Source organism: Antechinus flavipes, chromosome 2 (genome assembly GCF_016432865.1).
Source record: "Antechinus flavipes isolate AdamAnt ecotype Samford, QLD, Australia chromosome 2, AdamAnt_v2, whole genome shotgun sequence".
NCBI lineage: Eukaryota > Metazoa > Chordata > Mammalia > Dasyuromorphia > Dasyuridae > Antechinus > Antechinus flavipes.
In genome coordinates this window covers 596,247,470-596,263,264 of record NC_067399.1, presented here as the reverse complement: position 1 = coordinate 596,263,264, position 15,795 = coordinate 596,247,470, and the positions used below count along the sequence as shown (strand labels likewise).

General features: G+C 35.0%; 1 protein-coding gene across 1 annotated transcript in view; it reads right to left on the bottom strand.

Moving 5' to 3' along the window:
- The window catches only part of LOC127551614 (pancreatic lipase-related protein 2-like), a 30,332-nt gene extending 22,396 nt beyond the window's left edge, over positions 1-7,936 (bottom strand). Inside the window, exons 1-3 of the mRNA XM_051981504.1 lie at positions 7,913-7,936; positions 7,403-7,451; positions 3,789-3,943 (exon numbers count right to left, since the gene is read on the bottom strand). Of these exons, the coding sequence (XP_051837464.1) occupies positions 3,789-3,943; positions 7,403-7,451 (204 nt within the window). The 5' untranslated portion in view covers positions 7,913-7,936. The remainder of the gene's footprint in view (positions 1-3,788; positions 3,944-7,402; positions 7,452-7,912) is intronic.
- Positions 7,937-15,795: the final 7,859 nt, after the last annotated feature.

The following is a 15,795-nucleotide window of genomic DNA, read 5'->3' as shown; positions in this document are numbered from 1 at the left end:
AGCAAATGGTAAGCTTCACCTCAACAAAGCAGGAGATCCTAAGCCCCAGTGAAGTAAAGTAGGCAAACATCAACAGCAGGACACCTCCCACACACATGTGCCTCAGCATAGCCGGGGAAGGGACAGATTCCAGCTAGGAGAACCCCCAGGTACTTCAGCATACCCCTGAGCAAACAGATAATCTTTAGATTTGCCCATAACCCTGGGCAAAGAAATAGATGGCAACCCTATGGGTGCTTAAGCAAACAGGCAGCTACCAATGCTCCATCTACTTTAGCTTAGTCCCAGGCAAACAAAACAGGGAGTCTCCAATGGTCAGATAACCATGTACTTCAGTTTAGCCTAGGGAAATGCAGAAGCACTCCACCATCCTAAGCCATCAGCCCAGAAATCAGGGACAGGACCCTGGTTCAGCATCAGGTAAGCTGCCTGATGGTCCTTATGGTCCAGCAGCACCAGCTACTTAGTGCAGCACCACACACGAAGGTCCCCGGTGAGCCTCAGGGCAACAATAATGTAGCATCAGGTAAACAACTAGGGTACAGCTCCTGGCACAAGAAACCTGGGACAGTGCTCCTTCTATTCTAGGAACAGAGCTCAGATTTAAAAGAAAGGGAAAAGGTTAAAAAAAAAAAAGATGAACAAAAAACAACAAAAAAGAATCTGCCTATAGAAAGTTATAGTGACAGAGAAGATCAAGACACAAACTTAGAAGAGAACAGCAATGTCAAAGAAAAATGGAAAATGGTCTCAAGCCCAGAAAGAACTCATAGAAGATCTCAAAAAGGAGCTAAAATCATATAAGAGATGTAAAAGAAAAACTGGGAAAAATGAGAGTGATACAAGAAAATTATGAAAAAAGAGTCAACAGCTTAAAAAAAATAATTGCTCAAATGGGTACAGAAGGAGAAGAGAGATAGAATGGGACAAATTTATTTCACTTGAGGAGATGCAAAAAACCTATTACAGTGAAGGTGAAAATGGGAGGATGGGTGATGGGCACCTTACCCTCATCAATAATGGCTCAAAGAGGGGATAATATACACAACTGTTGAATATAAAATTCTATTTTATCCTACAGGAAAGTAGAGAGAAGAAGAATAAATAAGGAAAGGTACTCTGACAGAAAAGAGGGCAGACCAGGGAAGGTGGTAGATAGAAGTTAAACACTATCAAGGAGGGAAAGAATGAATGGAGGGAGAAGACAAACAGTATGAGGGAGGGGAATACACAGTAATCATAATTGTGAATGTTAATGGGATGAAGTTTCCTATAAAACAAAAGCTGATAAAAAAGTAGATCAAAAATCAGAATCCTACTTTATGTTGTTTATAAGAAACATGCTTGAAACATACAGGTATGAACAGAGTAAATGTAGAGCTAAATCTATTATGCTTCAGTTGAAGTTAAAAAAAAAAAAGAAAAAGCAGGGTCAGCAATTCTGATCTCACACAAAGCAAAAACAGAACAAATTAAAAGAGATAAGGAAAGAAACTTTATGTTGCTAAAAAACCATAAACAATGAGGAAATATCAGTACTAAATACATGCACCAAGTGGCATAGCACTCAAATTCTTAAAGAAGTCAAGTGAGTGATGAGTTCATGACCAAACAAAAGATAGAGAGCATTACAAAATATAAAATAGATAATTTTTATTATATTTTAAAAGTCTTTGCACAAACAAAACCAATGCAACCAAGATTAGAAGGAAAACAGAAAGCTAGGAAACAATTTTTATAGCAAGTATCTCTGATAGAGACCCATTTCTCAAATACATAGAGAGAACTGAACCAGATTTATAAAAATATAAGCCACTTCCTAATTGAGAATAATGAAAGGATATGAACAGGAAGTTTTCAATTAAATAAATCAAAACTATCTATAGACATATGAAAAAGTACTCCAAATTGCTTTTGATTAGAGAAATACAACTTAAAGCAACAGTGAGGTACTTTCTTACAACTATCAGTTTGGCTAATATGACAAAAAATGAAATTGATACATGTTGGAGAGGATGTGGGTAAATTAGAATACTAATGCACTGTTGGTGGAGTGGGGAACTGATCCTAACATTCTGGATAACAATTTGGAACTATGCCCAAAGGGCAACCAAACTGTTTATATCCTTTGATCCAACAATACCACGACTAGTTGATATTTCCCAAAGAAATCATAAAAAAGGGAAAAGGGCCTACATGTGCAAAAATATTTATAGCATCTCTTTAAGTGCTGGAAAAATATTGGAAGCTGAGAAACTACCCATCGATTAGGGATTGATTGAGCAAGCTGTGGTAAATGAATATAATGGAATACTATTGTGCAATAAGAAATAATGAATAGGAAGAATTCAGAAAAACTTGAAAAGAGTTACATGAACTGATGCTGAGTGAAATGAGCAGAACCAGGACAACATTGTTAATATCAGCAACATTGTATGATGTTTAACTCAGCTATTCTCAACAACACAATGATCCAAGACAAAACAAATGATTTACAAAGGAATATGCTATCCACATCCAGACAAAGAACTGATGGGTTCTGAATGCAGATCGAAGCACATTCTTTTCTACATACTTTGTTCTTTTTTGCATTTTTTCTTTTAATCTGTTTGTTCTTTCACAACTGTGACTAATAGGGAAATATGTTTTATATGCTTGCACATGTATTACCTATATCAAATTGCATATAATTTTAGGAAGATGGCAGAGGAAGGGAAAAAAATTTGGAACTTAAAATCTTGTAAAAAACTAGTGCTCAACATGTGAGGAAAATTAGATATTGAAAATTAAAATAAATTAAGCTATAAAAAAGGAAAAAAAACAGGTCTTATTGCAGGAAAAAGGGTAGGGACAAAAAAAGTAATGATATCATGTTAAGCTTTCTAAACTTAGTGGGAAAGTGCTCGTATCTACAGAAATAAGAATAAAGGAATTACGAGACAAGTTAAACTACAAAATGAAAAGCCAATCTTTGTCCTCTAATATGGAAGCTGGATAAAAATCCTTGACAGCTGTGTAAAAAGTTAGATGGCCACTGTAGTCAGATGGATGGATGAGAAGATAGATGGGCACTTCAATATTATGGAGAAATGCACATCCATTGCATTCAGACTTCCTTATCTAGTACCAAACCTTTTTCTTATTGTATCCCTACTTTTGGTGGTAAGGGTTCAGTTGATGCTGTTAAACATGTAAAGAAGTTATACAAGAAGCTTGTATGTACTATATTTTGTCCAAGTCAAGAGGAGAGAATAACATATAATGCAAAATAAATTTTGTCTTATTCTAAACTATTCTTATATCTCCAGTATGACTCTCAGATTCCATCCATGTAAAATGTAATCCTTGAAAGATTGTTTTTTTTTTTCTATCACATAGAAGGAACCTAAGTTTTGAGTTGATTTAATCATGAATGCAAAAATTATACTTCACACAATAGCCCATAATAAAATGGGTAGGCAATAAACCTTTATTTATAGACTCAAAGTAGGGCTCCTTGAAATAGAGCATTTACTAGTCAGAAATAAGAGTTAGAAAGGATATCAAGACCATTTACTCCAATCTTCTCCTTTTACAAATGAGGAAAAACTAAGGCCCCCAAAAAGAAAATTACTTACCCAATATCACAAAATATCAGAACCAGGATGAGATTCTATGTCTGCTGGTACCTTGCCCAGGGCTCTTTCCACAGCACCATGATTACTATGATGATTTTTTGCTATTACAATATTACTATCACTTTGATATCAAAGAGAAACAATCTGTTTATTTCTATAAATTAATCTTACTTGGAAGTTGTTTGGATTTTCATTGGTGTAGAGAAGGAAACGGATATTGATGTCCTCAGGAGACCAGGGAAGTACTTTAAAAGGTCTCTGGAGTGTTCCAGCCCATGGTTTGTCATTCGAAAAGCAGCCAAGTCTTTTAAAACATATCTCTTTCCCTGTGGCATGGGAATGAAAAGCAAGACATTATTAACTGACATTTATATAATGTCTTAAAGTTTGCATTCTACACACTCTATGGAGAGCATTGCATTGGAGCTTCCAAACACTACTATGAGATAGTTACTATAGATTTAAGATTTTTATTTTATACATAAGGAAAGGAAGACTCATAGAAGCTTAATGATTTGCCTATTGTTACATAGCTAGTAAGAGTCCAAAGCAGACTTTAGATCTTATTGATCCCAAGACCAGCATGCTATGTACTTTGTGCTTTTCAGTTTCTGGTATTCAGAAGGACTAGATAATGTCATTTTAGTCATCATTTTAGTGATCATTTAGTGTCATTTTAGTGATAAATGGAATTTTTGAAAATAACTAAGATAACCTAGAAATAATCCAGGATTATGGCCTTGAATCTTTACAAACTATTTTTTGTTAGGTTGTTAAAACAGACCTTTCATTTAATTTGAAGTTGATAGAAGATGAGTGAAATTTTCTGTTGCCAATTTAATCAAAAATTATTTTTACAATTATAATAAAAGCTTCAATTAAATAGTCAAGTTAACAAGCATTTATTAAGCACCTACTATGTGTCAATCATTATGTGATATGTTAGATTGCTATTGTTTACAGTTTTTTCTTCACAACATCTCTGTGATGTAGGATGTGCATATATTACAATTCCAGTTTTATAGATGAGAAATCTGAGGCTCAGAAAGATAAATAAATTTGTTCACAATCACAATCATATGCAATTATTAAATGCCTAATGTATACCAAGCACTATCAACTAATGAGAAGATTATCTTCTTTAGGCTTATAACAATGATTTTATATGTGTGTATGTATACACACACACACACACACACACAGAGCAATCATTTTTGCTTTGGCCAGAAACTCTGGGGGTGTTCCTTTAACAGATTTATTTATGTTTTTTATTTATTTAGACTTTTTGGACTATGTGAAAGAGTAGATTCTTTGCTTCAACTGCTACCTAGCCTTAATCACTGAATGGGTGCAGCTACCGTCAAACTGAAACCTATTGAAGACTTTAGCTTAAAAAGTCAGGGCTCCCTTTGTATCCTAGTGGCTCTGAGGGGAAAGTGATGCAGGTGACCTTGCTTTAAATCCAGTGCACTTGCATGTCATGAAATCATCTTCCTGATGTCTCTTTCAAGAACAAAGGACAAACAACAACAACAAAAAAAAACCAACATTCATTCTCTCTCTCTCTCTCTCTCTCTCTCTCTCTCTCTCTCTCTCTCTCTCTTTTCTCTCAGAGAAAAAGCTATTAATATTACTATTTTACAGATGAGAAAACTCAGGTCAAGAGAGGTTAACAATTTGTCCAGGATCACATGGTTCTTAACTATCTAACACAGAATTTAAACTCAGATTATTCTTAGTCCAAATCCATCACTCTTTCTAATTTATCACTCTACCTTATAAAGAAAGACATCTTAATTTAAAAATAATAATATAAATAAAAAAAAACTGGTTCATAGACTTAGAGCTGGAATAGACCACAAAACTCCATAATTAATTCCTTTAAAGAATATATTTTAAGTGTCTGTCATATGTAAAGCACTGTTCTAGGCATTGGAGATTCAATTTTTTTAACAATGAGGGCCATTTTTTATTGATAAATGATGAAAAGCTATGAAGTGGTAATTCTCTAGGGAAAATACTCAGGCTATCTATAGCCATATGAAAAAATGCCTCAAATCACCATTAATAGCAAAAAATATATAATTTTTATATTTTACCTCATACCTATAAGATTGGAAAAAATGACAAAAAAGGAAAAGGAAAATGTTAGAGGGATTAAATTAAAAAAAAAGCACATTCATATATTGGTAAACACAATAATTCTAGCAAAATATTTAATCCAGCTTTCTCATCACTAGACCTATGCCCAAAAGAAATTTAAAAAATCATTAAAAATGTACAAAATGAACAAAAACATTCATAATATCTCTCTTTGGTAGCAAAAAAAATTGGAAACTAAAGAGATATCATGTGAAGAATGGTTGAATAAATTACAATATATCAATGTAATAGGCTATTCATGTAATATGGAACATGGGTTTAAAGTCACAAAGACTCATCTTCCTCAGTTCAACTCTGGCCTCAGATATTTACCAGCTGTGTGATCCTAGGCAAGTCATTTAACCCTATTTGCCTCACTTTTCTCATATGCAAAATGAGTTGAAGAAGGAAATGGAAAGCCATTCCAATACCTTTGCTAATAAAACTACAAATTGGGTTATGAAGAGTTGGACAAGACTAATACAACTGAACAACAATTTTTACTGTAAGAAATTAGGAAATAGGTGATTTCAAACAAATTTAGACTCATTTGAAGTGACACAGAATGAAGGGAACAACATCAGAACAATTTATACAATAATATAATATTATGAAAATGAATAATTTTGAATAATATTATAAGCTAAGAATGAAATTAACAGAACAATTAGCAGGAGAATAATTTTTACAATAATAACAACTATAAAGAAAAATAACTTTGAAAGTTATAAGAAGTAGAGTTAATACAATGACCATCTATGGTTCTGGAGATCAATGATACTATCTACTTCTTACAGAGAGGTGATACATTTAGGATGCAGAATAATTATATAGTATATATACATCTCCAAAACAAAGCATATATCCAGAAAAAATGAAGGGGGGTAAAGACAGAATCTTTGAGCATATTAACATTTAGGAGTCAGGTTTACATTTTGGGAGGGAAGGGTAGAGAAAGCAGGAACAGTCAAATAGGTAAGTGAAGAACCAGGAAAATCAGATATTATCTAATATTCTGAAAGAAAGCTTTCAAGGAGAAGATAGTCAATGAAAAAATAGACTGAAAAAATGACATGTTATTAGTCAATTATGTATTTGATCATTCAATTATTTAATTATTCATGCTCTGCCACATTGATGTTCACTATTTCAAACTATACTTCAGATTGGTTCTTCTTCCTTTATCAAATGAAGCTCTGAGGAAATCCTAGGTCCTGAGCCTTTTTTTTTTAAGTAAACAAGACATTGGTCCAACATTCTGAGCCTTTATTTTCTTTTCTTATTTGCACCTCTTTTAGCAAAACAGTTAAGACCTCAAAATTTAAGTTTATCTTTATATGTCTACTAGATGACCATGATGAACCCAAGAGAATGATAAATGCACAAAATTCGTGCTGTAGCTCCAAGTGAAGGCAGACTTTTGCACTTGAAAAACTGTGTTAAGAATAACATTTTTCTACCATATACTATGGATGTTCTTTCTTTTGTCTGAGTATCTGACATATAAGCATCAGTTGTAATTCTAGTGATAGCTGTGAGACCTTTGACTGGTGGTATTTTTCTGAAATGTACTATAGATGATCATCCTAAATAACTCAAACATTATTAAGTTCTACTAAAAGAGATATAAACATTATACTCACCTCTTACTGTAGCCAGGAAAAAAAGTGTAATGGTCCAAAATTGCAACATCTAAATGAATTAAAAAATTTTTACACATATACATGAGTCTTATAAAAAGCAAGATTGATCCTAGGGTAAGGTCTTATTTATTCCATGTATTCCGAAGTAATGTTTCTGATATTTCAAAATTGTTAGAAATAATTGTGAAAAAAAGAAATAATTGTGATATAATTATCACATCAGACAGAATCATAAAATGTTAGATCTTGAAGGATCGTAGAGTTAAAAAGAACATAAGAAATAATTCAATCCAATTTTCTTACTTTTACAAATGAAGGAATTAGGGAACAAAATCAGACAATCAACTAATGGCAGAACTGGAAATATAATCTAGATCACCAGACTTCCGGTTTCCTTCCACCATACAACATTTCCTCCCTTCTATACCCCTCAGTTTCCCTGTAGAAAACAGAATTCTAGTCTCTAAGCTTAAGCAAGCTTCCTTGGACACACTGCAAACTTCAACTTACTGTGTAGTTCCAACTGGTCCCACCCACAACTATGCAGCTGGCTATGTCTTTTATAACCAAGCTTTTCTCCTTTGGACTTTCCAGGGAAAGAACATGGAAAGATAGAAGGGGACACGTGTACACTTTAACCTTCAATTATCATAAACACATAAAAGTTGATTGCCACAGAAAGCAGAGCTGTTTATAGAATGAGGGTTCTAAGAAAGGAAATCTGGAGGCCTGAATGAAAAAGGGACTTAGTTAATCTGAATTGATTATCTCATTTTCTGAGAGGTTCGATTATCAAGGTGATATTTGCTTTAGAATGTTCATGCAAAGTCCAGCATAACTCAAGACTTCCAGTTAGAAAATAAGAGCCCTCCTTGTTCTCTCATTGCTACAATACTTTCAGGAATGGGAAAATAAACCATAGTTTCTAGTTGTGCATGTGCTTGGAGAGTCATAGGATTACAGATCTAGAATAATTGGAACTTCAGAGATCATCTAGTCCAATCACCTCATTTTATAAAAGAAATAACTGAGTGACTACATGGAAGGGACTCAGGTAGTTAAGCATCTCAGCAAGGATTTGAATCCAGGAAATCACTGACTATTCATTTCTTTATTACTTCACACATGAGTCAAGGCACCATCCCATGATGTCATTGGTTCTCTTCAAAAACAAAGGAAAAAATGACAAAACCCAATGTATCATACTGCCTCCTAATGGACAAAATTGCATCAGTTTAATAATTTTAGATTCATTTTCTTAAAGAAGACATGCACTAAGAATAGTGCAGTGTCCAAACATTTTTTATTTACAGAAATTTCATTTATTTTTGGAGTTTAGAGCTGGAGGTACTAACATGTTAAGAAAGGAGAAGTGTTTCTCAGGTTATGGTTAATGGGAGGAGAATGAAATTTTGAAATATGAACCAGTTTCTGCCCTTTTGGCCATTTGTGTTGGCAATAGTATTTATTTTTCTTGGAGAATTTCAAACACAGAAAAAGTTTATACTTCATGCAATCCTCTTCTGACAAAAACCAAGGGTCCATAAGAGAGACCAGGATCTTTGGGCAGAGAGAAAATATGTTATATAATTCTTTAGAGATAGGACTTTCATGTATCAAGTTAGCATTGAGTTTTGGGAGAAAATTCAAAAATTTGGCAACTGGTATCTTTAGGGAAAAATAAAGTTTTCAAATTGTTAAAGTGAAGGAAAAAAAAAACTTTGGAAATGGGCTATCTACCATATATATTTCATTTCTAGTAATTTAACGATCTCTGAGACCTTGAGCTTAGAGAATCCATTATCAAATGCATTGATGTCTCAGTGGTTCCTGAGATATAAATTAAGGCTTGAATAGTTCCACTTGAAAAGCTAAAAGAAAAGAAGTCCATTTGAAAGCAAATCATGGATGACATTGACCAATGGGCAACTAGGTATATATTGATTGTCCAATGGATATAACACTGCACTTAGATTGAGAAAATCTTAATTTTGAATCCTGACTTAGACATTACTACCTCTGTGAAAGGGAAAGCCATTTCTCACTTTCCTCCTCTATAAATGAAGGGATTGGACTCAATAGCTTCTGAGGTTCCTTACAAATTTATATCTATGATTCTATGAAATTACTCATTGGCAACTTAAACCAGAAGTCCCATTACCTGCCATAATGCTTTGCAAATGAGCAGGAGATTATATCTCAAACTAGTTCATTTTGCCTTACTATCTGTTATAACTAGGGAAGAGTTTGAAAATAATAGCAAAAGATATTTTTGGATTAATTGTTAATTTTAGTCATCTAAGTTTTCCATGACCTCCAAAGATGTGCTCTGAATATAATTCTATATATTACTTAGCTGGGGAATGCAGGAAAACATTCTTCTTTGGATTACTAGTAATTATAATAAACATATATTAAATAAAATATCTCTAATAGGTAAAATCTTTTCTGATAGTATAACTTCTAGCCTATAAATACTATAGAATTTGTGGCAAAATATTTTATTTTCTTAATCTGTTAAGATCAGTAAAGGAGAAGAAATATGAAAAATTCAGTCAATAAATAATAAATTAAAACATCCATATCCAGACACTGTTTAGTTCTTGGAATCCAAAGAAGGGTAAGACAAAGTCCATGCTCTTAAGAGGGTCACAATCTAATGGAATGGAGATATTCAAATAGCTATGTACTAACAAGCTGTCTACAGGATTCATTGGAAATAATCAGAGAAAAAGGATTGGAATTAAGAGAAATCAAGGAAAGACTCCCTATAGGATTTTTGCTGGGACTTATGAAAGTCAAGGAAGCCAGGATGTGGAAATGGAGGAAGTCAGTGAAAAAGCTTGAAGTTGGGAGATGGACCATCTTGTTCAAGGCACAGCACTCAGTCCCTGGATCACAGAGAGCTCGGGAGAGGTGGGATGTGAGATATAAGACTGGCAAGATGGGAGTGGAGAAGGTGAAACAAAACTAGGGCCAACAAAGAACAAATCAACTTGAAAAAACTCTAAACAAATACTTTTGGGAAAAGAGATTCAGAATAACAGGTGTTTTGCTGGATGGTAAGTGGGTGCTAGAAGACGCAAGAGTGAGATGATAAGCTACATGTTGAAAAAGCATTGGCAATATGATCCAAGGGCAAACAAAGCCAGTGCTCCTTATATTTGAAAATATCATGGGAGAATGTCACAGTCACTGGGAATTATACAACTGATCAGTTTTAAAAATTGTTACCTAGGTATAAGAAACAACTGTGCAAGGTCTTTAGGGAAGAACCACCAGCACAATCCACTGGGGATTCATTATACATGAGGGAAGTGAAGGCTTGGTGGGGACAGTAAGGTCTGATTTATGCTAACAAGATCCACCGGGGCAGCTGCTTCAGGGAGATTTCTTCAAAATTCCTGTTAATAATTCCTTTCTTCGCACTACTCCACTATGTTCACAGAACCACCCTCTCCCCACCTTTGTGAGAGGGAATCTAGAGTTCCCACTGCTTTTTGACCCTCAGCTCCACTCACTCTTTCCCTAAGGTCATGGGCTATTTTCCTGCCAATGGGAAGGCATGAGACCTCACCACTTGGATGTAAAGAGAATCAACTGCAATTTTTTGGATAAAATGAAGGAACCATATACATTTTTCTAGTGATCTTTGGGACTATTAGACCTTTCTATTCACCCTGCAGCTGACCCCTCTTATGCCTTTATCTCATCCAACTAGAGGAGGACCCTTAACATTTTGTATGTATTCTCAGGTTTTTGCAAGTACTGGGTCCATAGAAAGCACTTTATACATTTCATTCATTCAAATGGCATATTCAAAGAGTAGCAGAATCCAGACATATTTAATTTAAGGAGACAAAGCAAGGACACATGGTCATATTGCCACTGAAAGCCTAAATTGACAGATAGAGGGCCAGGAATTGTGATAGTCTTTGCTATATTTAATCTGTGCTTGCAACTTTTTCTTGAACTAATTTTTCCATTGACTCAATGGGACAATTGCTACCTCCCTTCTCTTATTGCCACCATTTACCCCATTCCAGGACATTTACAGAAATTTAGATCTAATATAATTACAATTATGGACCTTGTCAACTATTGCAGAGCAACCAAGAAAGCTGAGCATCCTGTTCCCACATGTTATTGTTCTTTCTTGTCTTGGTAGCTAAGAGGTACAGTGGATAGAGTGATGGGCCTGAAATCTAGGAGACTAAGTTCAAATTGAACTTCAGATACATACCAGCTTTATGACATTGGACAAATTGCTTAATCTCTATTTGCTTTAGTTTCTTCATCTGTAAAATGAGCATAATAATAATACCTACCTTGTAAGGTTGTTGTAAGGGCCAAATGAGATAATAATCGTAGAGTGCCTGACACATAATACATGCTATGTAAATGTTAGCTATGATAATAATATTCTCCACTTACCACCTGGCTGCCTTCATTTGAACTTTTTCCATTATGTCCCCAGCAAACATATCATCAATAACTTCATCATCCTGCAAAATCAAATCAGCCTTGGTCCCTCACCTACACCCAAAACTTTAAGGACAGGAATCTATTTCCCACCTAGTTTCAAGTTTTTGACTTTTCCATCATGCCACTTTTGCCTCCATTTCAGTTTTTTTCAGCTTTTTTTTGTGTTTTGTTCCCCTCCTTCCATTAGATTGTAAACTCCTTGAGGCTAGAATCTGTCTTTCCTTTTCATGGTATATCTCCTGTGCTTAGCATGGAATGTGGCACATAGGAGGCAATTAATAAACATTTAGCAATTGGTGGACACTATATCTGAATCTCCTACCAATTTTAGTGTTATACATTGTGGGAAGCTTTGGCCCAACTACTCCTAATCCCCAGGATCCATTCATAGCAATGGTCTGACTCCACTTTTCTACATGTCTGTTCTCCCAATATAGACCTTAAGTTGGCAAGGACTGACATTTTTCCCTCTAATTTGTGTATTCTATGCACCTAGTTCAGTGCTTTTAAAATCATAATGAGTTGAAATTAATTCAGACCCAACTGCAGCAAAGTCACAGTCCTATCTCCCCAAACACTATCACAACACTGATCTTTTTTACCTGCAATTTTCTCAGGGGATTTTGTATGATAGGTAAATCAGTTTTGACATAATCCAACATTCATTGTATTAATGACTTTTTGTTGTGGTGATGTGAATTGTCATAGTAAAATGAATTAATTACTTGTATTTATATTGTACTTATGGTTTATAAAACATTAAATGTATTATTTCATTTGGAAGATAGGAACTAAAAGAATATTTCAATTATATTTCTCGTTTGTAAAATTAGACAGTAGAAATAGATCACTTCTGAGGTCTCTTCTAGCTTTAATTCTATGAACCCAAGAGCCTATGAATTGTCCAAGCATAAACAAGAGAGGGATTGCTCCTGACCAGAGATGGTTCCCAAGGAAGAGGTTGGAAATGTGGGTTCTAGTCCTATAGAACATTTTCTTTCTTTCTTCCTTCCTTCCTTCCTTCTTTCCTTCCTTCCTTCCTTCCTTCTTTCCTTCCTTCCTTCCTTCCTTCCTTCTTTCTTCCTTCCTTCCTTCCTTCCTTCCTTCCTTCCTTCCTTCCTTCCTTCCTTCCTTCCTTCCTTCCTTCTTCCTTCCTTCCTTCCTTCCTTTCTTTCTTTCTTTCTTTCTTTCTTTCTTTCTTTCTTTCTTTCTTTCTTTCTTTCTTTCTTTCTTTCTTTCTTTCTTTCTTTCTTTCTTTCTTTCTTTCTTTCTTTCTGTTATCCTGGGGAAACCACTTAATCTGAATGAGTATTTATTGGCATCTGCTTTGTACCCAAGGTAGAAGTAAGAACCAAGGAACACAATATGGGAAAACTTTAAAGAAGGGGGAAGTAAGATGTATATAATGCAATCTTCTTCGATACCCGGGATAGTGACAAAATTTTGGAGGACCCAGTTCTGTGCTTCCTATTTCTATGACTTGACAAGTCTTTTAGTCCTTCTGGGTCTCAAGTATGATTTGATAATCTCAGAAGCCCCTTTCATATCTAAATCTTTAATATTTTCATCCCACTCAAGGGAACAAAAAGTAATAGAGGATTTATGGTTTGGGACATGGCATTCCATTTAAAAGTTTAAATCTGACAATGTATAACCTTTTAGAGGTGCTAGTCTTCCCTTAACACTCCTTAGTACTCCATACATACCTGCTGCAGAGTTTTACATGTAACAGTCACTTAATTAGATTTGGGACTCTCAAATACCCTCGCCAGAATATTTTTGTCAGAAATGCAACTTGGGTTGTATCTAAAATTGGAATTATACAAAAATTTTCTTTGCTTTTTGTGGTGAAAATCACACCTATTATATAACTGCTAGAAAAAAAAATTATCCATCTTTAGAGACTCTCAAAGTCTTTCACTTCCTCTGCCCTCAAGTCCACCCTGATTATTATGTTTACCTCTTTGCAAACCTCCTTTTATGTCATCTCACTGCGTTCATTCCCCACATATCTCTCAGGTAGGAAGAGAGCTTGAGAGTTCACTGAACGAAGTTCCTACAATCCTAACAACTAAATAAGTACTCTGAGAGAAAAAAAAACAAAACACAATTTATAGAATAATGAAGTTCCTAGGAGACATGCATCCCACAGAGTTTATTATTTATACCTATATATTTGTGTGTTTAGTTATATATATATATATACATATATATAAATAAATATAATTATACACACACACACACACACACACACACACACACACTATGCATAGGCTCTTCAAGACAACAGTGTAATAATGTAAGACAACCTTTCATTTCTCATTATTTCCCCTGTCCCTAACCACTACCCTGATCCAATTTCAGAAAATGAACCAAAGCCGTAGATGAATTCAGTTCTAAAATTAAATATAGTTATACTTACCCTATTCTTTGGCACAGAGATTTACGAGATGCTCTATATATCTTTGCTATTATCTTCCCTTTCCCCCAGTTCTTTTAACTTTTTAGGACTTAACTGCTGTTATTAATGCTGTTGTTTGTCCTTCATTTTTGAAGACAACCTGTGACATTACAGTGTGATGTCTTGACTTGTGCATGAATTGCATTTAAGTGATATGGAGTTGTACAAAGTCATCAAAATTATTCTTTCTTCCTCAGTCATCTAAGTCCATCCAAAACAAAAATCAGGACACGTGATGATGGCCTGAGATGCAGTGGATGACTTTAGCATCTTCAATATTTCACCAGTTTCTAAGTACTTCATGAATACTGGACCAAAATGACAAATTATTCTCCTCTGCCCATTCTGCCAAAGGAACTCTTGACATGCTTGGAGTGGATGTCCTCCTAATTCATCAGTGGATCTGAGCCTTGTCAGTTCCCGTCAATTTGATTTAGCCCATCTTCCAAAATGCTTTTACCAGAGTATAGCTACTTCTCATTCTACAGGTGAGAAAGCTGGATGACTGGTTGGATACCACATGCAAATAGCAGCCCTTAAAGGGGTTTGACAAACCCTTACAGCAGAAGAGCTAGTCCTCCGTTACACTCCATTAACACCCCTTAACATGCCTTAACACCCCATACCTAGCCACAGAAGAACCCTATACTTAATAGTCACTTACTATTAGATTTGGGACTCTCAACCCTCACCAGAATATTTATGTCAGAAATCCAACTTGTGTTGCCTCTAAATGACTTTATCACACAAATTCAGCTTTTACCAGCAAAGGGTTGCCAACTTCTAATCCCTCCCTTTCTCCTTCCAAGTTCCTGGAGGGAAGTGGTTCACGCTAAGATTTGGTTTCTAACATCCTTTATAACAGTCTGTTGTTCAGTCACCTTTCCCCATGCCAGCTGTTCCACAGCCTTCAGCTCTTATGCCAGTGCTTTTATGTCACAGCTGTCTTTCTATAGCATGAGGCAGCTAGTTAGCATAGTAAAAAGAAACTCCTTCAAAAGCAGCCAGGAATAAGGACCAGAGGTGGCATTTAAATCAGGTTCTATGACTCTGCTACCAGTGACCTTTCCACTTTACTGTCTTTTAGGGAACAAGACTGAATCAGTCAAGTGAAGTCACCAAGAAGTCTTAATCTGCAGTCCAACCCAAATCCATTACCAAGGACCTGTGGATAGATTTGGGGTAAAGGAGATTTGTGAACTTGGACAGGGGGAATGCATCTTTATTTTCATTAACTTCTAGCTGAAATTTATAATTTCCTTCAATTATGAATGTGGAAAAAATGGCAGTATTATTAGATATTACTGTGCTGCCAAAGAGATTGAAAACATTTTTAAAAAGCTAAGAACTTCTGGGGAGACAGAACTTCTGAAGAAAGATATGCACCAGGAATTATGGGCTTATTCCACAGGCACTATTTCATTTATGGCAATTTCCATTTAATTGA